The sequence below is a fragment of the Pristiophorus japonicus genome, chromosome 7 (genome assembly GCF_044704955.1).
Source record: "Pristiophorus japonicus isolate sPriJap1 chromosome 7, sPriJap1.hap1, whole genome shotgun sequence".
NCBI lineage: Eukaryota > Metazoa > Chordata > Chondrichthyes > Pristiophoridae > Pristiophorus > Pristiophorus japonicus.
Window position 1 is genome coordinate 114,316,156 of NC_091983.1, and position 24,649 is coordinate 114,340,804.

Below are 24,649 nucleotides of genomic sequence, written 5' to 3' on the forward strand. Positions count from 1 at the left end.
CCAGAAGATTTGTCAAGCATGATTTCCCTTTCATAAATCCATGCTGACTTGGACTGATCCTGTCACTGCTTTCCAAATGCGCTGCTATTTCATCCTTAATGATTGATTCCAACATTTTCCCCACTACTGATGTCAGGTATGACACCTGACCACCAGAGGGGCTAACCTGTTGGAGTCCCAAGGGATCCCAGCATCCCTTGGGAGCACGATATATAAGCAGGCCACCCACGAGGTACCTGCACTCTGGAGTCTTATTAAAGGAGCTAAGGTCACACTTGCTCATTATACACAGTACTCAGTTTCATCCTTTATTATGAGTGTACCAATTGGCGACGAGGTAACGAACAACCGCACGAAAACGCAAAGATCAGTCAGTATCCTGGAGAAGTTCTCAGAAAGGGGTGAGTGGGAGGCCTTCGTGGAGAGACTCGAACAATACTTCGTGGCCAACGAGCTGGAAGGGGACGAGAATGCTACCAAACAAAGGGCGATCCTCCTAACTGTCTGTGGGGCAACAACCTATGGCCTCATGAAGAATCTCCTAGCTCCGGCAAAACCAACAGAGAAATCCTACGAAGAATTGGGCACGCTGGTCTGGGAGCACCTAAATCCTAAGGAAAGCGTTTTGATGACGAGATATCGGTTCTATACGTGTCAACGATCGGAGGGCCAGGAAGTGGCGAGCTATGCCGCTGAACTAAGGCGCCTCGCAGGACATTGTGAGTTTGAGGGATTCCTAGAACAAATGCTTCGAGACTTTTTTGTACTGGGCATTGGACATGAGACAATCCTTCGCAAACTGTTGACTGGAGAAACTCCGAATCTAAGTAAAGCCATAACGATAGCCCAGGCATGTATGTCCACCAGCGACAACACCAAACAGATTTTGCAGAGTAAAGATGTTTTGGCCAGTACTGTGCATAAAGTAACGTCGGTTTCGAGCAGAAATGTACATGGCAGAACGTACAGGCCGGCTGTTGCTGCCCGACCTCAGTTGACCCACAGTCCGCCATCAATCGTTAATGCGAGGTAGTTAACACCTTGTTGGCATTGTGAAGGTGATCATTGGCCCCATCAATGCTGCTTCAAGCACTATGCGTGCAATGGTTGCAGAACAATGGGAAACCTCCAGCGAATGTGCAGGCGAGCTACAAACCCTGCAAACCATCATGTTGCAGAGGAAGATCGATCCACTGTGGATCAGGCTGAATTGGAGACTCGTACCAAGGAGGCAGAAGTGTACAGGGTACACACATTCACTACGAAATGTCCACCAATAATGTTGAAAATTGAACTGAACGGTATTCCAGTATCTATGGAACTGGACACGGGTGCAAGTCAGTCCATAATGAGTAAAACAGCCTTCGACAGGCTGTGGGGAAAAAAGGCACACAGGCCCAAGCTCAGCCCCATTCACACCAAACTAAGGACTTACACCAAGGAACTGATCCCTGTATTTGGCAGTATAGAAGTCAAAGTCTCCTATGACGGAGCAGTACACGAACTCCCACTGTGGATTGTGCCAGGGGATGGCCCCATGTTGTTTGGCAGAAGCTGGCTGAGAAAAATCCGCTGGAACTGGGACGACATCCGAGCGCTTTCGTCTGTCGACGTCGCCTCATGTGCCCAGGTTCTGAGCAAGTTCCCATCGTTGTTCGAGCCAGGCATTGGAAGCTTCGCGGGGGTGAAAGTGCAGATCCATTTGGTTCCCGGTACGCGACCCATCCACCACAAGGCACGGGTGGTACCGTACATGATGCCTGAGAAAGTGGAAATTGAGCTGGACAGGCTGCAGTGAGAAGGCATCATCGCGCCGGTGGAATTCAATGACTGGGCCAGTTCGCTTGTCCTGGTACATAAGGAGGACAGCATGGTCAGAGTTTGTGGGGACTATAAAGTAACGATTAACCGTTTTTTGCTGCAGGACCAGTACCCGCTAACCAAGGCAGACGACCTATTTGCGACCCTGACTGGAGGGAAGATGTTCACCAAGCTGGACCTGACCTCAGCCTACATGACGCAGGAGCTGCAGGAGTCTTCGAAAGGTCTCACCTGCATCAACACACACAAAGGTCTGTTCATCTGTAACCGGTGCCCGTTTGGGATTCGGTCAGCCGTGGCTAGCTTCCAGCGGAACATGGAGAGCCTGCTAAAGTCGGTTCCTTGCACCGTGGTTTTCCAGGATGACATACTGGCTACAGGTCGGGACACCATTGAGCACTTGAAGAATCTGGCAGAGGTTCTTAGTCGGTTGGATCGCATGGGGCTCAGGTTGAAACACTCGAAGTGTGTTTCCTGGCGCAGGACGTCGAGTTCTTGAGAAGAAGATTCGCAGCAGACGGCATCAGACCCACCGATGTCAAGATGGAGGCCATCAAGAACGCGCCGAGACCACAGAACGTGACGGAGCTGCGGTCGCTCCTGGGACTCATTAACTATTTCGGTAATTTCCTACCTGGGTTAAGCACCCTACGAGAACCCTTACATGTGCTACTGCGCAAGGGAGACGACTGGGTATGGGGGAATTCACAAGAGGCTGCCTTTAAGAAAGCCAGAAATCTGTTGTTTTCAAAAAAACTGCTTGTCTTGTATAACCCTTGTAAACGATTAGTGATAGCTTGCGATGTGTCGTCATACGGGGTTGGGTGTGTGTTACAACAGGCTAACAAATCGGGGATTTTGCAACCGGTCGCTTATGCGTCCAGGAGTTTGTCTAAGGCCGAAAGGGCCTACAGTATGATTGAAAAAGAGGCTCTGACATGCGTTTACGGTGTGAAAAAAATGCACCAGTACTTATTTGGCCTCAAGTTTGAGCTTGAAACTGACCACAAGCCGCTCATATCGCTGTTCTCTGAGAGCAAAGGGATTAATACCAATGCCTCTGCCCGCATCCAAAGATGGGCACTCACGCTGTCAGCATACAACTATGCAATCCGCCACAGACTGGGCACAGAGAACTGCGCAGATGTTCTCAGTCAGCTGCCATTGCCCACCACTGGGGTGGAAATGGCACAGCCAGCGGACTTGCTCATGGTCATGGAAGCATTCGAGAATGAGAAGTCCCCCGTTACGGTCTGCCAGATCAGGACCTGGACCAGCCAGGATCCTGTACTGTCCTTGGTTTAAAAAAACTGTGCCCTCCATGGGAGCTGGTCCGGTGGCCCAGCGGAGATGCAGGAGGCGATTAAGCCGTTCCACAGCCGCAAAGATGAGTTGTCCCTGCAGGCGGACTGTCTATTGTGGGGAAATCACGTGGTCTTGCCCAAGAAAGACAGAGATACGTTCATATGTGAACTGCACAGCACCCACCCAGGCATTGTAATGATGAAAGCCATAGCCAGATCCCGTGTGTGGTGGCCTGGCATCGACTCAGATTTAGAGTCATGCGTGCGCCAGTGCAACACTTGATCTCAGCTGAGCAATGCACCCAGAGAGGCACCACTAAGTTTGTGGTCGTGGCCCTCCAAACCATGGTCGAGGATCCATGTGAACTATGCAGGCCCATTTCTAGGCAAAATGTTTTTGGTTGTCGTGGACGTTAACTCAAAATGGATTGAATGTGCAATAATGTCTGTAAGCACATCCACGGCCACTATTGAAAGCCAACGAGCCAAGTTTGCCATGCACGGCTTGCCTGATGTCCTAGTCAGCAACAATGGGCCGTGCTTCACCAATGCTGAATTCAAGGAATTCATGACCTGCAACGGGATCAAACAACTGCCCTGTTCAAGCCCGCATTCAACGGTCAGGCAGAACGGGCAGTTCAGATCATCAAGCAAAGCTTGAAACGAGTGTCGGAAGGTTCCCTGCAGACCTGGCTGTCCCGAGTGCTGCTCAGCTACCGCACCAGACCCCACTCACTCACCGGAACTCCCCCAGCCGAGCTGCTCATGGAAAGGGCGCTAAAAACAAGTCTCTCTCTTGTCCACCTTGATCTCCACGATCACGTGGAGGGCAAGCGGCATCAACAAAGTGTGTATCATGACCGTGCAAATTTGTCACGCGATATTGAGATCAATGATCCTGTGTTGTGCTTAGTTATGGACATGGTCCCAAATGGCTCGCTGGCACGGTCACAGCCAAAGAGGGGAGTAGGGTGTTTCAGGTCAAATTGGCCAATGGACAAATGTACAGAAAACATTTGGACCAAATTAAATTGTGGTTCACCAACAGCTACGAACAACCCGAAGAAGACACCACCAACTTTGACCCTCCAACACACACACAAGTGGCAACCGACATCATGGTTGACCACGAAGCTGAACTCATCATCCCCAGCAGCCTGGCAAGGCCAGCTACCCTGCAGGCCAGTGAAGAACTGACCAACTCACCCACACCCGCATTTGTATCGAGACAATTGACAATGGAGCGGAAAACCCCTGATCATCTCACCTTGTAAATAAGTGTACTGTTGACTTCACGGGGGAGTGATGTTATGCATTTAACCCCTTGTAACCTGTATGACACCTGACCACCAGAGGGCCCACCTGTTGGAGCCCCAAGGGATCCCAGCATCCCTTGGGAGCAAGGTATATAAGCAGGCCACCCACGAGGTAACTGCACTCTGGAGTCTAATTAAAGGAGCTAAGGTCACACTTGCTCATTGAACACAGTACTCAGTTTTATCCTTTATTATGAGTGTACCATGGAGAATGCCAATTTTGCAGGTGACTGAAGAGGAAAATCCATTCTTATAATTCCAAGAGTGCATCACTGTCACTCTGGGCAAGCAATCCAAAGCACTGCAACTCCCAGAATGCTATCAAGACTTTCTCTCTGAGTTTAAAGAACACCATATTTTTTCGCTGATATGGATGTATAGTACAATAAGATGTTTATTTATGGTTGCCAAAACAAGGGAAAATCACTTGGAATTTACCTTACTCAGTCACCATAAAGTAATAATCCTCATCATAGATCTCTTATTCAGGACGGTCTTTGGAGTGTCAGTTCCAGCTTTTCAGGAACCTTGTCAGCCAGGAAGTGGAGAGGAGGGAGGAAGGGAGAAATCGCAGGTGCGGGGGTTGCAGAGACCATGGGTTGGAGAGGAGATCTTGGTCGGGGGTAGATCATGGGGAGGGAAACAGGCTTCCTTGAGGGGCTGGGGGAAGCACTCCTGCTCCTCCTGGCCCACAAGCAGTGCTGGAAAGACATTTACCTGCTGGATCCAGCTGTTCTCAACTCCCTTCAGGTGCCAGGTTTCCGAGCCCTGGGAAACCCGGCCTGCAGACGTTATAACTAAATATCTGTTAAAATTTGAGGCACACAGCCTTATTAGCATATTTTAAATCTGATGCCTCCGTGGAACAGGTTAGTCGCCTGCCCCCTAACTTATCTCTGTTAAAACTGGAAATGGATACATTTGAGGCAGGTTCGGGTCAGGTTTCATTTTCCCACTGCTCCCCACCGTCCTGGGGTGGAGGGGGATGTGGGGGCGGCGGGGGGGGAGGGGGGGTGGGGATGCGGGGAGGGGTTAAAATTCTCCACAAAGTGTCTGTTACCAAAAAGATTCTCATTGGCTCAAATTTCCCAAGAATCAATCAAAGAACACTTACTTCACTATCGGTGAGCCAACAACTCTTTTGGTTGGATAACAAAAACAGTTAAGTAAAGTGCCCTCCAATCTGGGGGACACTCCAAACATTTTTCAACTGCCCTTTTTTTTAAAACTTTTTTTTTTGTTTTTTTTGGTGATTTTTTTGGGGCAATAAAATCATAAATTTTACAAGTGTTCCCTATAAAAGGGGAGGGGGACACTAAAAATACAGCAATAAACAAATTAAACTTTAAAATGTAAAATCAAATTAAAATTTGGTTGCCGGGGCTAATAATGCACTCCAGTCCCTACGGTGCCCACCTCTCGCGGAAGGCCGCGAGCGTACCGGTGGACACCGCGTGCTCCATTTCTAGGGACACCCTGGCGTGGATGTACGCGCGGAAGAGAGGCAGGCAGTCAGGCTGAACGACCCCCTCGACCGCTGGCTGCCTGGACTGGCTGATGGCACTCTTGGCCGTGCCCAGGAGCAGTCCTACGAGGAGGCCCTCGGACCTACCCGCTCCCCTCCGCACATGGTGCCCAAAGATCAGGAGTGTGGGACTGAAGTGCAACCAGAAATTGAGGAGCAGCCCCTTTAAATAATGGAACAGGGGCTGCAACCTCGCACACTCCATAAAAACGTGGAACACGGACTCTTCCAGACCGCAGAAATTGCAGGCGGCCTGGGAGCCCGTGAACCGACTTGAAAATTTATTGCGCGGGACTGCTCCGTGCACCACCCTCCAGGCCAAGCCCCCGATGAATAGTGGGAGGACTCCCGCGTAGAGTGCCCTCCATCGAGGACCCCCGCCTCCTCCGGACGGCAAGATGTTGCACCATGGCGTGTCCGGACGGCAGACGAGGATGGCAAGGCTGAGAGTGTGCAGGAGCAGCCCGTACTCGGTGAGCCAACATCCCTCCAAATGCTTTCAGCAGCTGTTATCACTCATTCCCTAATCTTCCCTTCCATCCGAGCACCCTTTTCCCTGGAAACATATAATCTATGACTAACCATTATAAATTCCATTAGTATGATAAGAGTTTCTGATTGCATCAACCTGTGAATAGGTGGCAAGGATAAGAAAGATTGATAACATTCAGAGGAATCTGGAGCAATTAAACCAACCACCCATTAAATGGGAAATGGATTTAATGTAGATTAAATTGAAGGTTATGTACACAAAAAGGAAATGGGGCACATGTACATGCTAAAGGGATGTCAATTAACAAACATAAGATTATTGAGCACCGGATAAAACATTTCAAAAAAGCTAATTATATGCTGGAATGCTTCTCAATAATATTTTGACCTTATACATAACAATGATGAATCTACAGTTGGAATGTTAAATAATGTGTGCCGTTTTACTATCAAAATTCTGAGAGAAATATTGTAGATGCATGTAGATGGTTTAGCTTGGATTATAAAGGTAGAAGTAGAGGACATGAGTATAAAATGAACAAGCCTCAAGCAAAACTTGAGATTGGGTGACTTTTTTTTTCCCCACACAGTTGTGTATATGTGGAATGTTCCCAGATAAAACAGTTAGCAAAGGCCCAATTAATTCATTATGTTAGTGGTGTATAAATTAATTAATTATCTTTTAAAAATACATGACAAACATCTGGTTAGATACATGTCTGAGGTCAATAAGGATAAAATTAAATGATGTGTGGAACATGAGGATGGGTGATGCCAAGGAAAACAACTGGTGTAAGAGTTTAAATTGGGCTGGATTTTTGACTTGTTGTCGCCGATAAGCACTTTCGGGTGGGCAGCCAGCTTCCAGTGCCCCGCCGGGACTTTCGGTGCCGGTTTCGGCGGGGTGCAGAGCATTACCGCCCGGAAGAGGCGAGCTGGTGTACAACACCCCTGGTTGTGACACCTGCTCAATTTTTGGCTGCCGCCCGATCCGTAGCACTCTGTAGAATGCCCTGCTGGGATTGCCTGTGAAAGCAGGCGGTCTGAGCTGTAGCGGCCGCAGTGAGATAAGTAATGTTGACCTTAGGTAAGTGTGATTGTTTTTTTTGGCGGGTTATGTTTTGATGGTGTGAGTCATTTATTGGTAATGTTTTTGGTGGATTTTCTTCCGTTTTTTTTTCTCCCCAGGCTTCTCTTAGCATGCTTTGGGATTGGCTGTTTAGCTCGGGATTTTCGCTTGCTCAGCCAGCCTAGCACCCTAAGAGAGGTGTACAACACCTCCCTTAGCGCTCCGCCCCACACTCAGGGCCCAGCTGCCGAATTTTGCTGACTGAGGCACAAATTGTTCCCGGGTGCAAACTTTACCGCCCCACCGCCATTACCGCCCCGAAATGAGCAGAACCGAAAATCCAGCCCAATATGTAGGATAAAAGGTTAGATTGAAGTTTTGCTTGATTTGATTTTTTGTGAGGGGAGGGGCAGGTGGAATAGAGTGAATCTTTGCAGAATTTTTCCTCCACAAATTAGTTTGGTCCATGATTGAACACGATGCACAGTGTGTGGAAAGATGTCACAAAAATAGCTTTTATGCTGAGGTAAGGATTCAGACAGATTTTTGGACAATAGAAAAGAAGGTTTACAGAGCATTTTTCATGCGATATCTGACCTAGGAATACTTGATTCTGACAAGGGTGTCCAAAGTGTTCCATTCCCAAATATTACATTTCATCACATTTGCAGTAACATTTAGGGATGGGCAATAAATGCTAGCCTTGCCAGCGACGTCCACATTCCAGAACAAAGATTTTTTTTTAAATGAAAAGACAATCAGCAAAGACACATCATTAACCCAAAGCTCGTCAATAACTCAGAGATTTCAAACTTGTATGCCAATACATTCCATTCACATTGTTAGATCAATAGTTCTTCCAAGCCAGACCCCTCAATGAAAGCAGAGCATTTTTTGTTTAACCAAACAATCACAAAAAATAATTGAAACACATAAAAAACTGAATAATCTTACTGTTTATTGCTGATATCTTATTTTTAAATGGTATACTTTATGTTGACATTACCTCTTTAATATTAGTTTCCTTCACAACTCTAAATATCTTTTTCTTATAAAAGATGAGAGGGAAAACATATACCACTGTTGGAAATTCAGTAATGACAGGACTACAGCTGTACGCTCGAAGTTCAGTGTCTTTATCATTACTGCTCCTTGTTTGGAACAACAAAAAGCTTTTCAGACACTAGCCCTACCCACTGTCCCAGAATTGTAGGGGTGGCGTTTCAGTATGGAAATGATCCACGTTGCCAGGCAAGGAAGGATTTTTATTACCCTACGCTGCTTTATGCTGTGTCCAGTTGAACAATAACTAGCAGAAATTATGCCTCACACATTATGGATCTACTGCCTACGTCTCAGAGTGTAGTTTTAACAGGATACCATTTAAATGATGATTCCACCAACGGTGTTGTGAACAGCATGAAGGAGGAAACAGAACTCTCTTCACCGAGGTAGGAATTTTATGCTTCAGAAGAATCTCAACACTTTAAAACATGCCTGTGCGTTAGTCATATTTCAATATGTCAGTACAGTGCAAAGGTTTCAGCTGCTGTGGCTGATTACTGTTGATCAATGATGCAAAGCTTTCAAAAAAACTTTTCCAGTATTTCAGTATTTGTCTGTCCATAAACACTGGAATAGCACGTTGTTACAAAACTGATTGCTATCCAGATTTTGTGACACATAGATTGAGCCTATTTTAAACATGAACGTGCTTGTCTTACTGGGTTAGATTGTCTGTGGAAGTACACTATAAAGTGTTTGGAGTGAGGCAAAACTGTTGGAACTTTTTTTTGTCGAGAATATATTCTGGAAATTAGGAATCTATGTTCATATAGCAGAAATTCACTTTAATTATTTCCTCAAAAAGCAACTGCAGACAAATTGTAAATATTGCTGCATTTTTAGGAGGCACTGGTGTTCAAGTTGTGTTTGCTGTTGCTACATTCACATGCCATTGTAGATCACATCTACTTCAAATCTCAGTCGTCTTTATTTTGATGTGCCTCAGAACAACATTTCAGCATTTATTTGCTAGCCTTTGTTGGTCATTCACAAACATAAAGTAATACTCTGTGTTTACAGCACTACTGTTGATATAGCATTTCCTACCTGCAGTATTCAGTAAAATCTTAAAAATCTCCAGTATAATGTTCATGATCATTTGCATTGCATGAAGTAAATGCATGAATTATTTGCTCTGTCTCCTGGAAAGCCCTTGTTATCACCTAGACATTCCCATTTTACAGGCGTAAAGTTCTGTAAAAATATATTTAGTTGAATATGGAGCCAGGAGGAGCAGAAGTGCTCCTCTCAGCTCCATAGCAATCCTGAAGATTATTGCCTGACAAATTAAATAAGGCTCCACTTCCAATCTCGTGCAAGGATCGCAGGCCGGAGCCATCCAATTTCTCCGCCCTTCTGTTCATTGATAATTCAAAGTCAAATAAGATAATTTTTTTCAGATGCTCATTTGACATCCAGGTCCTTGAATTCTTAATTGAAAGAGCCAGTCACATTCATTTGTGAGAAGGAAGGAATGACGTTAATGATAATAATGAGCTGCCTGATAAAGCAGAGCAAACAACTGGCTTGAAGACAAAAGGTGACTCCATAGACTGTACTGTGGAGGACTCCACACCTTTGGCAATGCACTTACAACCATCTCTGGATAGAACAATATAAGTAGCAAGACTAGTCAAAAACACACAGTGTGACATCAGTGAATTGGAGCAGGCCCTTCGTTACTTCCACCAGATAATCAGAGCATCCAGCAGGAAGACATTGGCCCAAGATGTAAAGCAAGAATACACCTTTACTTAACCCTCCTATGTCGAGCTCTCACTGGGGTGGGGGGGGGTCAGTGTAATCGATTTGGAGTCACCTTTCTGAAGTTGTTACAAAGGATTCTGTCAGAAGCATGTGTACTCTCAGTGTTCCAGGACATAGTTATCAGCCCAGGAATTTCTTGGGGATGGATCTTGGGTGGGGTGGAACTTCTGTCCACCCCACCCAAGATCCTGACACCAGTCCATATCCTGAGGTCAGAAACAGTTACATGGTGTGGGCAGTGCTGATGAGACGCCCGGCTCAGGTGAGATTCCACTGTAGTGAATTGCCGCAGTTAAAAGAAAATTAGAACCCGAGGTTCCATATGCTCATTTCTTGAAAGCTCTGTGATTGATTGCCTTTGGGAAACTGCCGGAATAAATTTCAATCTCACTTGAGGGTCGTAGCAATGCTGGACACATAGGTATTGCTAAATGGGGGAAACTACATTATATGATATGTTTCCCTCATTTGCATTTCATCACAGTAAGTATTATGCTCCCACTTCAAGCAGCACTTTTTTTAAGTGGAAAATGTAGTGGGGATTTAACTTAACTGGGTTCTGTCCCAAATTTACTGCCTGCTAAATTTACATTGGGCCAGAATTTGCTGTCAAAATAACGGTGCGGCTAATGGCGCTCGACATTATTTAGTGAGAGGCAGATGCGCGGTTAAACCTGAATATCCAGAAGTCGCTATCCGAGTTGCTCTTGCTAAAATGGCATCTCGTTGTCTGTCTCATCATTGAAATTAATTGAACAGCATGAAGTCATGAAGTTGCTGTATTTGCGCAGTACATACGAACTAAACTCACTACAGAAAGTTAAGTCTTGTTATTTCAAGTCTAAGCACCCTTTTTAACAATGTGATAAATGTTAATTAGTCAATCAACCTCTCTGACATTGAAAATTAACTAAGAATGTGGAATCTCATTCTTTCAGGTTTTAATTGTTGGAGATGTTAAAAATGTAAAATGTTATAATTTTTTACTTTTCCTTTCTGTATCTTCTCTCTTAATCCAATCTTTCTTTCCCTCTCCTTTTTTCTCTCTCTCTACCTGATTTGACATTGAATTCACCCATTCTAACTTACACTTCCTTCTCAGTCCCTGTGCTGTTAATTTCACAGCCATTCAGTTTGATTGGTTGAAGAGATATACAGTTCTTTACACTGTTCACTCAGATCCCAGAGGCCCTGTTTCTTCGCTGCGATGTTTCAGCTCTCACTTTCAGCAACTTGTCACACAAAAATTGTAAAAGCTTGAACATCCAAGGGCAAGTTTAACTAATGCCAGATGCTATTAGCTGCCCTGCTACAATAAATTATCTTTACACAGCTATATCCCAGAAATTTCAGGTCTTTGATGAACTCTAAATCCTGTACAATACAAGGCAATACTTTATCATAAATTCAAACATGTTGTCTTTATTAATTAGAGTTTCTGATAAATCTTCCCCTTTTTCCTAACATGCACACACTGAAAAATTATATTGGCAGCCATCATTAATGCCGAGGGTTTTATATGTAATTTTATATATACAACATGTGATGCTACCAACTAACTTGAGGTGTCAGCCATAGCTCAGTGGTAGCATTGTTGCTTCTAAGGCAGAAGATTGTGGGTTCAAGCCCCACTTCAGTAAGTTGCAGAATATAACCTAAGTTGGCACTTCAATATAGTACTGAGGGAGTGCTATATATTCGGAGATACTGTCTTTCTGAAGATATTAAACTGAGGTGCTGTCTGCCCACTCAGGTGGATGTCAAAGATCCCATGGCACTATTTGAAGAACAGCAATATTACCATATTTAAACCATCAACTTGCTGTTATGGGACCTTGCTGTTTTCAAATTGGCTGCCACGTTTCTTACATTACAGCAATGGCTACACGTCAAAAGTATGTAATTGGCTGTGAAGGGGTTTGAGACATCCTGAGGTCACGAAAGGTGCCATATAAATGCTTTCTTTCTAAATCGGCTTATCTTTGGGCTGCCCACATACCCGAGTTCAAATGATCTTGAAAGGCCAAATCAGGACGTTGTATGACACAGAATGAAATGTAGCTTAACTCCTATTTGCTAAAGTCATCAAAGACTGAGTTAAACACAGATTATGCTTAGCTAACATTACTTTATTTAGCAACATCTATGATAATGAAATTAACACCACCACAAGGTTAAATATTGAGGATTACGTAACTGGAAATGTGATATCAATCAAACCATTTTAGACACAATAATGGGGGTGAATTTCATGAGCACCTCTCTTGCTTTGCCGCCATAACTTCGGTGCAAACCCATTTACATGTGTAAGTCAGGTTTCTGGCATACTTCTGCCAAAATTACGGTAGTGGAGCAGGAGGAGCCCCAAGGAAATTTTCCCCCAATATCTCAGCATTAGCTGGGGTTTGCTTAGTAACAGTATTCAAGACTACAGTACAGCCCTAGCAAGATTAAGTTTAGTCTATATTAAACATATCACTGGTAAGTTTCCATTACTATCCCTTTATGATGTGAGCATAAGATATTCCTCCCTTCCAATTTGCTGATGCAGTGTTGGGCATTTCATGTGCTCTGGGATGCTTGGGTTTCACCTATGCTGAGTCATCATCCATGGCCAGTGACTTCATTCTTTAGTTGTGCTAATCTTACACCTACTATAATTGTCTGTACTTTCTCCCTTCTTTTGAAAATTGAGCTATTAAATTAAATGTTGTGATAAAACTTTAAGGTCTTTCTATTTTGCTAAACACTTTGGGGGAGAAATTGGCCTTCTGTGTTCCTCCCGTTAGCACCTCCGGGGGGCGATAACGGGACACTACCGGCTATGTGACCGACGCAGCGAGAGTACCACAACCACAAACTTGCCTTGCAGGTTAGCGGCGGCGGTAAACCCTAATGCCATGATCTCCTGCGGCCCGGAGATCGTGACATCATTCGGTGCGCAGCGCCTTGGTACCATCCTGGATGCGAACTTCGGTTCCACCCCCTGCAGCATCGCCGGGCGTCAACATCGGCGGCTGCAGGAGGCATTGTGAGGTAGGACGGCCGCTCGGGGAGCGGTATTTAAATGGATCGGCAGTGAGGTAAGTGAAAAATCTTTTATGAACCCTCTGTGCATTTTTTTTACATTTTCTTCGATCGCGATTGATCAGCCCAGTATTCTGCTGGAGTGCTTGGTGCTGATCGTTGTGGATCGCGACTATCGTTGGCGAGCAGGGGAGTCATGTTATTGCAGAGACTGTAGCAATGGCCCTTCTCTTTAAGGGAGGGAAGGAGCCTCTGATCCCGGCAGCACTGCACTGAATATTGTGCAGCACTCTACCATGACCGCCCCTCTTGCCTGGTTTAGCACTCCAAGGGAAATGCTCCACTTCCTTCCTGGAGCGCTAAACCAGAAGTTCACGTTGGCTTCACTTGCATAGTGCCCAGTGATACTCTTGCGCTCCTGCAAAAACTTTTTGCCTCAAACTTTTGTGCCTAAGAGTGAATGATGCCTAAATTTAGCCCACTGAACTATCTTACATCAAAACATTCAGATTATATTAGTACTTCCACTCCCAACTTCCCATCAGGATTTGCACAGCTACAAAGCGAATGAGTTACCCCTTGCCTGTCAGCAAAGAAGTCAGACAATAAAGTCATAAAATAATGATTGTTTATTAACCATAGAATCACAGTTAGCAGCACTGAAAGATTGAGTATACAGATAATTAGTAGAGAAGCTTAATTGCTGCTATAAATAACAACAGTTACAAGGGCAGTTCGGTTAAGTCATGGTAAAATTTAAAAATGGCTGACTTATTGCTGCCTTCTTCATTGCAGATTGTAGGATCCATGCCGCGATCTTGCAGCCCAGCACTCCGCTTGTGTGCCGGGCTGCTGCTACCGCACCCGGCTCCCTGATGGTCTAGCATCTCCCTCCTGCATAGTCGGCAGCTTGGCCCTCCCCTTGAATGGAAGGGGAGACCCTGTCTTCCCACCAGCGCTATGCGTCGCACCTCGTAACGCTGGAAAATTCACGTCCCTTGGCACAAAATTTTTGCGCTCCATTTCCTCTCGGGGGCAGTAAGCTCTCGGGGGTAGCTCACGGGCAGGACTTCTGTGCCTGGTGCAGGAACTCCCGCCCTGTGGCTGTTACCGCCTGAACCGAATTTTTGGCCACAAGATCTAAATGATACACTTGTATCTGCCTGTATCTGACTGATATAACCATGCAGTCTTAACTTTTGTAACCAACTCTGTTGGAGATGCAGTTTCTGATTTTACAGAGATACCTTACTGCATCTACTAGACACAGAACTACTATACCTTCTACTACACAAAGACTACTACAAGAAATACTAAAAGAACTGGAACTAAAGTGAGACTGAAAACTGAAGACTTTAGTATCAAAAATATAACTTATATATCCTCAAGGGCCGAAATTGGCCACTGCTGGAAACGGGGCGCACGCACCCCGTTTCTGTTGTTTTGCGGTGGATGAGGTGACCTCTTGAGCGAAATTCCGCTCTTTGTTTTTTTTTTCAGCACACTGGGGGCAGATGAGAACACTAGAGGAGCAGAAGTTGGGGGGTGCGTAGTGCCCGCTGCTGTCAGTTATCACGGCACCACGTCACCACGGCTCTCCCCTTCACTTAAAGGAGAGAGCCTGCGTGATTTTTAAAGTTCAGTCCACTGGGCCACTAGAGAGGGTTTCGGCCAGGTTAGTGGCCTGGCACCCAAGAGCGGGTGCTAGGCTGCCTGTTGGCGGCCCGGCCAAATCCGGTTCGCTCATTTACTCCTTAGTTCCTCGGGTCTTGCCAATGAAGGAGCGCACACAGGTCCAAATAATTTTAATGAGCGCCTTAATGAGCTGTCTTGTAGTATTGCTGACTTGTTTTCTGTCCAAAGTATGGAATGTTTTGTTTGTGTAAGGCTTCATGGTTTAATTAGCATTAACTCCTTCCTCTCCGAGCATTCAGTCTGACTACTGACTCCATTTTGAGGACACATTGTGAGAATACTGAGAAGGCATCTCCTGCAAGCACCAAATTCCTGTTAAAAACAAACTGTTCACTTGCAGAGAGGTTTTTCTCTTTTGCTGCGTAGCATATCATCGTAGGTTATTGTGCTCTCTGGTTCACATACATGCCAGCCATCAGCACTTCACACTGACAATCAGTATGACTGTCAGCATGCTGGAGGCAGGCTTCACAAACAGCCTTTTAGTAGCCTGACTTGTTTTTGTTTCAAGCCAACAATGCGCTGCAATTTCATTGGATGTATGCACAATATGTACACACGTAAAACTCAGTATTCTCACAATGTGCAGAAGTCTGCAGAGTTGTGCACATGACAATCATTGAAATTGCATGGTTAAGAGGGACATATAGGTCCTGCGGTGGCTCAGCAGCAGATATAGTTGGGGGAGTTATATTTTAAGGTGGAAAAGGGCTTTTTACTGTAAATCAGCTGGTGTCATAGCATAGAAAGAACAAAGAAAAATGATTATCTTGCACTATTCTAATGAGGTTGCCCTTTTGGGTTAGAAAACAGGTAAACGTAGATTCAAAGTGACTAAAAGTTTAACAAAACCTGCCAGGAGCCAGCTGCCATAAAATGAGGGCCACCTCAGACCTATGACCCTTTTGTACAACATGAGCAGCCAATCACCTCTTGCGATACTAGCACTCAGATTGCACCTAGGAGAAGCATTAGAATAGGTAAAAGATAAGCACGTGTAGGCACCCAGGGAATGCACAGTGTTAGGAAAGAGTAGGCTGGCGTGTTCACTTTGGACTTTGTTGTAATAAAATGTGTACGCACTGTTGTCATACTTTGTTATTCATGGAGGTTAGAGTCGTAGAGGAAAGGGTATACTAATTTTCTGCTGACTCAGTCAATCAGATGATGATGATTGACATGATCATGTAGAGGCAAAGAGGACTGATGTGTTGTCATGTTGTAGGATGGGTACTGAAATGAAGAGGTATTCCTTTATTTGAAGGCGGGAGAGAAGGAGTTTCGGCTTTGGTGTCAAAGGTTAGACTGTGTGATACAGAAGAAAAGACTTCAGTGATGAGGTGTGCTCACATGCTCCCTGCAGCTGTCAGTGAGAAGCCCTCTGAGTGCAGGTCATTTCGAATGGCAAAGTTGTACAGAGCTCGGTAGGCTAGAACTATGCATGACACATGAGCTGGAGCATGTTGCAGAGTTGATCTCTATTATGTATGTAGACCTATAATTAGCATGTCTAACCACCAGAGGGCTTATCCCATGGAGTCCCAAGGGATCCCACAATCTCATGGGAGCACCTGTGTATAAGGAGGCCTCACAGGCTGGAGAGGCACTCTGAGATCGTAATAAAGGACTACAGTCACACTTACTTTGAGCTTGCAGTATCTAGTCTGACTCCTTATCCAAGACATAACAACTGCCGACAAGATACAAATGACGAACCACAATGCAACAATGCAGAGAACTGTGGGCATCCTGGAACAATTTTCAGAGGGAGATGATTGGGAAACCTTTGTGGAGCGACTTGACCAGTACTTCATGGCCAACGAGTTGGAAGGAGAAGGGAACGCTGTCAAATGAAGGGTGATCCTCCTCACCGTTTGCGGGGCACCAATGTATAGCCTCATGAAAAAATGCTCGCTCCAGCAAAACCCACAGCGAAGTTGTAAGATGAGTTGTGCACACTGGTCCGGGAGCATCTAAACCCGAAGGAAAGCATTCTGATGGCGAGGTATCGGTTCGACACATACAAGAGGTCTGAAGGCCAGGAAGTGACGAGCTACATCGCCGAGCTAAGGCGCCTTGCAGGATATTGTGAATTTGAAGGACACTTAGAAGGACACTGAGGGACTTCTTTGTACTTGGCATTGGCCATGAAGTAATACTTCGCAAACTTTTGACTGTAGAGACCCCAACCTTGAGTAAAGCCACAGCGATAGCCCAAGCGTTTATTTCCACTAGTGACAATACCAAATAAATTTCTCAGCACACAAGTGCTGCTGCAAGTACTGTGAACAAAGTAAAGTTTTTTTCGAATCGAAATGTACAGGGCAGGACTTACACGCCTGTAGCTGCATGTCCGCAGATGACTCAGAGTCCATCATCAAGGGTGGTGAATAAAGGCAATTAACACCTTGTTGGCGCTGCGGGGGTGATCATCGATTCCATTCATGTCGCTTCAAAGGATACGTTTGCAGAGGCTGTGGAACAATGGGATACCTCCAACATATGTGCAGGCAAGCTGCAAACCCTGCTAATCCTGCAAATCACTATGTTGCAGAGGAGGACAGATCCATGGTGGATCATGACGAACCAGAGCCTCAGACCGAGGGGGCAGAGGTATATTGGGTGCGCACATTTATCATAAAGTGTCCCCCTATAATGCTGAAGGTTGAATTAAATGGACTCCCGGTGTCCATGGAGCTGGACATGGGCACAAGCCAGTCCATAATGAGTAAAAAAACTTTTGATAAATTGTGATGCAACAAGGCTTCAAGGCCAGTCCTGACTCCCATTCGTACCAAACTCAGAACGTACACAAAGGAGCTGATTCCCGTCATTGGCAGTGCTATCATAAAGGTCTCCTACAATGGAGTGGTGCACGATTTACCACTCTGGGTGATACCGGGCGATGGTCCCACGCTGTTCAGCAGAAGCTGGCTGGGAAAGATACGGTGGAACTGGGACGACGTCCGAGCGCTTTCCTCCATTGCCGACACCTCATGTACCCAGGTCCTAAACAAGTTCCCTCACTGTTTGAACCAGACATCAGGAAGTTCCAAGGAGCAAAAGTGCAGATCCATTTGATTCCGGGGGCGCGACAAGGTGAGAGCGTTACCTTACATGATGAGAAAGAGGGTGGAGATCGAGCTGGACAGGCTGCAACGAGAAGACATCATTTTGCCGATCGAATTCAATGAGTGGGCCGGTCCAATTGTTCCAGTCCTCAAGGGAGATGGCACCTTCAGAATCTGTGATGATTACAAAGTAACTATCAATCGTTTCTCACTGCGGCATCAATACCTGCTACCAAAGGCAGTCGACCTATTTGCGATGCTAGCGGGAGGGAAAACGTTCACGAAGCTGGACTTGACCTCGGCCTACATGACGCAGGAGCTGGAGGAATCTTCGAAAGGCCTCACCTGCATTAACACGCGCAAAGGTCTTTTCGTTTACAATAGATGCCCGTTTGGGATTCGATCGGCCGTGGCAATATTCTAGAGGAACATGGAAAGCTTGCTGAAGTCGCTCCCGCGCACCGTGGTCTTCCAGGACAACATCTTGGTTACAGGTCGGGACACCATCGAGCACCTGCAGAACCTGGAGGAGGTTCTTAATCGGCTTAATTGTGTGGGGCTCAGGCTAAATCGCTCGAAGTGCGTTTTCCTGGCACCTGAAGTGGGGTTCCTGGGGAGAAGAATCGCAGTGGATGGCATCAGGCCCACCGATTCGAAGACGGAGGCAATCAAAAACACACCAAGACCACAGAACGTGACGGAGTTGCGGTCGTTTCTAGGACTCCTGAACTATTTTGGTAACTTCTTACTGGGTCTTAGCACATTGTTCGAATCCCTGCACTCTTTACTGCGTAAAGGAGATGAATGGGTATAGGGTAAAAGCCAAGAAAATGCCTTTGAGAAAGCTAGGAAGCTGTTATGTTCAAACAAATTGCTTGTGTTGTACGATCCATGTAAACGTTTGGTAATAGCATGTGATGCGTTGTCGTACGGGGTCGGGTGGGTGTTGCAACAAGCTAATGAATTTGGGATATTGCAATCGGTTGCTTATGCAACCAGAAGTCTAAGGCTGAGAGGGCCTACAGTATGATCGAAAAAGAAGTGTTAGCGTGTGTTTACGGGGTAAAGAAAATGTATCAATATCTGTTCGGGCTCAAATTTGAATTGGAAACCGACCATAAGCCGCTTATATCCCTCTTTTCTGAAAATATGGGGATAAATACGAATGCATACGTCCGCATACAGAGATAGGCACTCATATTTTTTTTTTTTTTTAATTTTTCGTTGCCAATCTTTCCAATTCTTTGTCAAATCACAAAAGCCAGAGGTCACCTTGCACACATCAAGGATCACTCTGCGTCAATGCTCTTAGTCAAAAGGCCGAGAGCCACTGCACCGTTCCTGGAAGTACTGCAATACCAGGTTCGTGCCATGGAGGTGGATGGGTCAGGCCCCCCACACACCTCCGTGGAGGTGGATGGGTCAAGCCACCCCACCCACCTCCCTCACTCATATTGTCCGCATACAACTATGCCATCCACCACAGGTCAGGCACAGAAAACTGTGCCGATGCTCTCAGTAGGCTACCATTGCCCACCACCGGGATGGAGATGGCACAGCCTGCAGATTTAGTTATGGTAATGGAAGCATTTGAAAGTGAGCAATTACCTGTTACCACCCGACAGATTAGAACCTGGACGAGCCTTGACCCCTTAATGTCCTTAGTAAAAAACTGTGTGCTCCACGGGAGTTGGCCTAGAGTACTGTGGATTAGTGATCTCCACAGTACTCATCCAGCCATAGTAATGAAGAAAGCGATAGCCAGATTGCACATGTGGTGGCCCAGTATCGATGAAGACTTAGAGTCCTGTGTGCACAAATGTAATACATGTTCCCAGTTAAGCAATGCACCCAGGGAGGCACCACTAAGTTTATGGTCTTGGCTCTCCAAACCATGGTCTAGGGTTCATGTTGACTATGCAGGCCCATTCTTGGGAAAAATGTTTTTAGTAGTTGGAGATGTGTACTCCAAGTGGATTGAATGTGTGATAATGTCGGCAAGCACATCCGCTGCCACCATTGAAAGCCTACGGGCCATGTTTGCCACGCACGGCTTGCCTGATGTCCTTGTAAGTGACAATGGGCCGTGCTTTACCAGTACCGAATTCAAGGAATTCATGACCCGCAATGGGGTCAAACATGTCACGTCTGCCCCGTTTAAGCCAGCGTCCAATGGTCAGGCAGAACGAGCAGTTCAAACAATCAAGCCGAGCTTGAAAAGGGTAGTTGAAGGCTCACTGCAGACTCGCTTATCTCAAGTCTTGCTTAGTTACCGCACAAGACCCCACTCGCTCACCAGGGTCCCTCCCGCTGAACTGCTCATGAAAAGGGCACTTAAGACAAGGCTCTCGTTAGTCCACCCTGATCTACACGAACAGGTAGAGAGCAGGCGGCTTCAACAGAATACATATCATGATCGCGCAAATGTGTCATGCGAAATTGAAATAAATGATCCTGCATTGGTGTTGAACTATGGACAAGGTTCCAAGCAGATTGCTGGCACTGCTTTGGCCAAAGAGGGGAGTAGGGTGTTTGTGGTCAAACTCGCAAATGGACTCACCTGCAGAAAACACTTGGACCAAACCAAACTCAGATTTATGGACTATCCAGAACAACCCACAATAGACTCTACCTTTTTTAACCCTCTAACACACACACACAAGTGGCAACCGACCCAGCGGTTGACCACAAAGCAGAACCCATCACCCGCAGCAGCCCAGCAAGCCTCACCACCCCCAGCAGTCCAGCAAGGCCAACTGCACAGCAGCCCAGCGAAGGCCCAACAAATGACTCACCAACACCAGCATTTGCACCGAGACGATCAACCAGGGAAAGGAAGACCCCAGATCGACTCACAATGTAAATAGTTACACTATTTTCTTTGGGGGGGGAAGTGTTGTTATGTATGTAAACCTGTAATTACCATGTCTAATCACCAGAGGGCTTATCCCCTGGGATCCCACAATCCCTTGGGAGCACCTGTATATAAGGAGGCCTCACAGGCTGGAGAGGCACTCTGAGATCTGTAATAAAGGACTACGGTCACACTTACTTTGAGCTTGCAGTACCTAGTCTGACTCCTTATCCAAGACATAACAATCTCGACCTGTCTAGATGGTGCTCCGCCAGCATATCTTGTGTTGATGTGAAGGATCCTGCACACATTGTCACATACAATCCGAAGAGTCAGGAAATGCACGTCTTTCCTGTTGAGGTAGTTGAAGGAGTTTCTGTAGGAGCTCACACAATCCTCATTGAACATAAGAACATAAGAAATAGGAGCAGGAATAGGCCATACAGCCCCTCGAGCTTGCTCCACCATTTAATACGATCATGGCTGATCCAGTCGTGGACTCAGGTCCACTTCCCTGCCCACTCCCCAAAACCCCTTATTCCCTTGCTCCAATATTCTATGCTGTTCATCATGGTGGAAGATAAATGCTTCACTTCAAAAGTTGTTTGATTTCACCTTTTGATCCTAAAATGAGAATTTATACCATGGATTGCTTCATTCAGCCTACGAGGTAATACCCACGTGGTAACACTTTTATGGAACCTTTTCTGCTATTTATACAGAAATAGTAGCATCCACTAAATGTTTAAGCTGTTTTCTTTAATTTGCACACTATAACAAAATCACCCTAAGCTAGTGTTCCCGCAGCAACCACATTGCAGCTTCAATGAACAGGTGACTTACGCCTCATAATGCACTCCCTGTACTCACAGAATTGATTTTTTTCTGCTGACAATGTGACATGTCTTCTATATCACATCAGTGCCACATGTCATTTTGATCATTGGAATCTCACCTTACTTCAGCATTATTTACTGACCAACTGGAAGCCCCAAAATGTATGACTTTTTTGCACATGGCATCATTAGAATACAAAAAAGGGAAGCCACTGGAGGTCATACTAATGCAAATAGTAATTTCAACCCCCAGGTTATTTGTTCTTTCATTCACACTCGGATAACTCTTGGGCTATTGTTGTTTCTTGCGTGTCCTTTAATGAATGAATGATAACGCTTCAGATTGTGGCTTGGTTTAATGTGCCACATGTTTTAAAATTAAATATGCACAGTACAACTGTAAGGGGTGGTTTGCAGGGGGTCAGCTTTCCCTTCTGACCTCATATGAGCGGTTCCGAATCGCTCCCACACCCTTGGTTCTAGACACTGGAATTATGAAGGGACTGTGGCAGACTTGGACAGACAATCGGTTTCAAGGTAGGAAGCAGGTATGGCTTTATTGTGTTTAAAAAGAAGTAAAAGGCACACCTTTAATAACACACACAGACCAATACACACTGAGGGGTACAACACATTGAATAAAATGTCAAATTACAGCCTGTGGGGAAAAGAATACAGCTTAAACTCTAAATGGGGTAAAGAGGAGAATGCAGATACATTTACACAAGTTATCCCAGCCTCCCCCCTCCCAATTCCCCTAACTAACTAAGTTATAGCTCTGAGGGTTCAGGGGCTATGCTCACCAATCCCTTTAGACAGTTGCCGGTGAATCACGGTTTCGGGGTTCGCTGCACTTGGCCTTCTAGGCGAGCCGTACCCGGACAGAGGAGAGGACTTCGGACAGCGTAGTCTTCGGTTGGGGTGCGTCCGTTGATGCGCTAAATTGCGTTTTGGATGTATGGGGTAAGTACCCACTTTCTTTGGTTAGGAATAGTTTTAGTTAGTCCCTTTTGGTAATTTCTCCCCGTTGGGTCGTTCAGAAGTAGATTGTAGAGTAGTTGTCAATTTGGTTGCTGACAACCTTCCGTTTCGTGGGCCTCGTGCTCGGTCAGCTCCTGATGAGTTCTGGTAGTTTTCTTCACTATTCCATTTCTTCACTGTAGAGGAAACAGGCTGCTTGTGTCTGTGCCTGTGTTCCAGTCTTTGTCCTTGCTCGAGTCTGTGCAAGTTCCAGTCTGTGTTCTGTTCAAGTCTGTGAGAGTTCCAGTCTGTGGTCTGTTCGAGTCTGTGCGTGTTCCAGTCTGTGTTCTGCTAGTTTTTCCTTGTAAAACTGGGGGATAGATATATGCCAAAAAAAGGCTCCGTAATCTCCCATCAAATCTCTTGGGCTCTGTTTAAACTGTTCTGTCCATTGATTTTCAAATGTCTCCTTTGTCAGCAGTAACTCGATTAGGGTGTGAGAATGTGCTATCACTGGTTTTGCATTGTTTTAGGATTGTCCAGTTTCCTGACCATGATTTCCATTGTGCTTGATTGGGTAATTCGATTATCTCTTCAGGGGTGAATAGCCTGGGGTCTTTAATACACAAATTTGCTTCAGAGGTTGGCCCCACCTCCTATATTTGGTAACTCTTTTTCGCAGCCAAAATGTTGTAGAATCTTAAAATTGATATGCTCCTTCCCATAGATGTTTAGGGGATCTCAAGCTTCTGTAATTGAGGTCCATTTTGAATTCCCTTTCCTATGAGTCCAAACACTGGGGGGGGGGGTCTCCATGAATGCATCCCCTTTTATCCCCCGCAGGCTTCGTCTGCCCCTTTAAACTCATTTTAAAAGCCCAGAAAGGGATTCTTCTCCTCTGCAGGGGAAAGGTACCTGGAATCTTTGCAAGATATTGGTAAATTCTACACAACTTAACTGCAAATTCCATTTGTACTGTGTACCTGAAAACACACTGTAGGCAATATTTTCAGATTGTCAAAACTATTATTAATGGCTTAATGCCTACTGGAAAATAAGAAAGAACTTAAATTTATATTGCATCTTATCATGTTGTCAGGACATCCTAAAGCTCTTCACATCTAATAAATTATTTTGGAAGTGCAATCAGTGCTTTACAGGCAAATGTAGCAGCCAATTTGGCACATCGGGTTCCACAAGCAGCAAATCAGAAGAAGGGCCAGTGAATCTGATTTTGCTTGAGGTGTAATTGTTGGCCTGAAGAATTGTCTGTTCTTCTTCAAATAGTACTATGGAAATCTTTATGTCAGGCGGGTGGGAGTATTTAACATCTCACCCAAATGACAGCACCTCCAACAATGCAATACTCCCTCATTTCTGCACTGAAATATCATCTGAGAATATGTGCCTTTTTAATGGGGCTTGAACCCACAACTGTCTGATTCAGAGGTAGGAATACTACCAACAGACCCATGATAGCTAAAATAAGTTTTGTCAGATTAACATCAAACTGTATTTTCCAATATGGATTTAGCTGACCAATAAACACTGATAGCTAGTGGGATAATAGCAACAGCTGAGTCAGTTCTGAGGAGACAGATCACCTCAATGTCAGGAAGTTTGCTATTTTCCAATACTTCACAATATTTCACACCACTGGAGCTATAAATGATTAGATGATGGCTGCCTGTCGGTGCCACTGGGAGCTTTTGCTGTTGGTACCCTTTCTATGGTTGGGCGACACGGCCGCCCTTAAAATAGAGGTGGCACTGCCGGCAACTCCATGTTACTTTTTTGTCGACCAACTGCCAGGCCGGGCCGACAATTATGCCCGTGGGTTCGGCTGG

The 24,649-nt window shown here is 45.5% G+C and overlaps 1 protein-coding gene across 1 annotated transcript in view; it reads left to right on the top strand.

The window, feature by feature from the left end:
- Positions 1-8,862: 8,862 nt before the first annotated feature.
- The window catches only part of arhgap18 (Rho GTPase activating protein 18), a 72,813-nt gene continuing 57,026 nt past the window's right edge, over positions 8,863-24,649 (top strand). The window contains exon 1 of the mRNA XM_070884442.1: positions 8,863-8,978. Coding sequence (XP_070740543.1) covers positions 8,863-8,978 — 116 coding nt within the window. The remainder of the gene's footprint in view (positions 8,979-24,649) is intronic.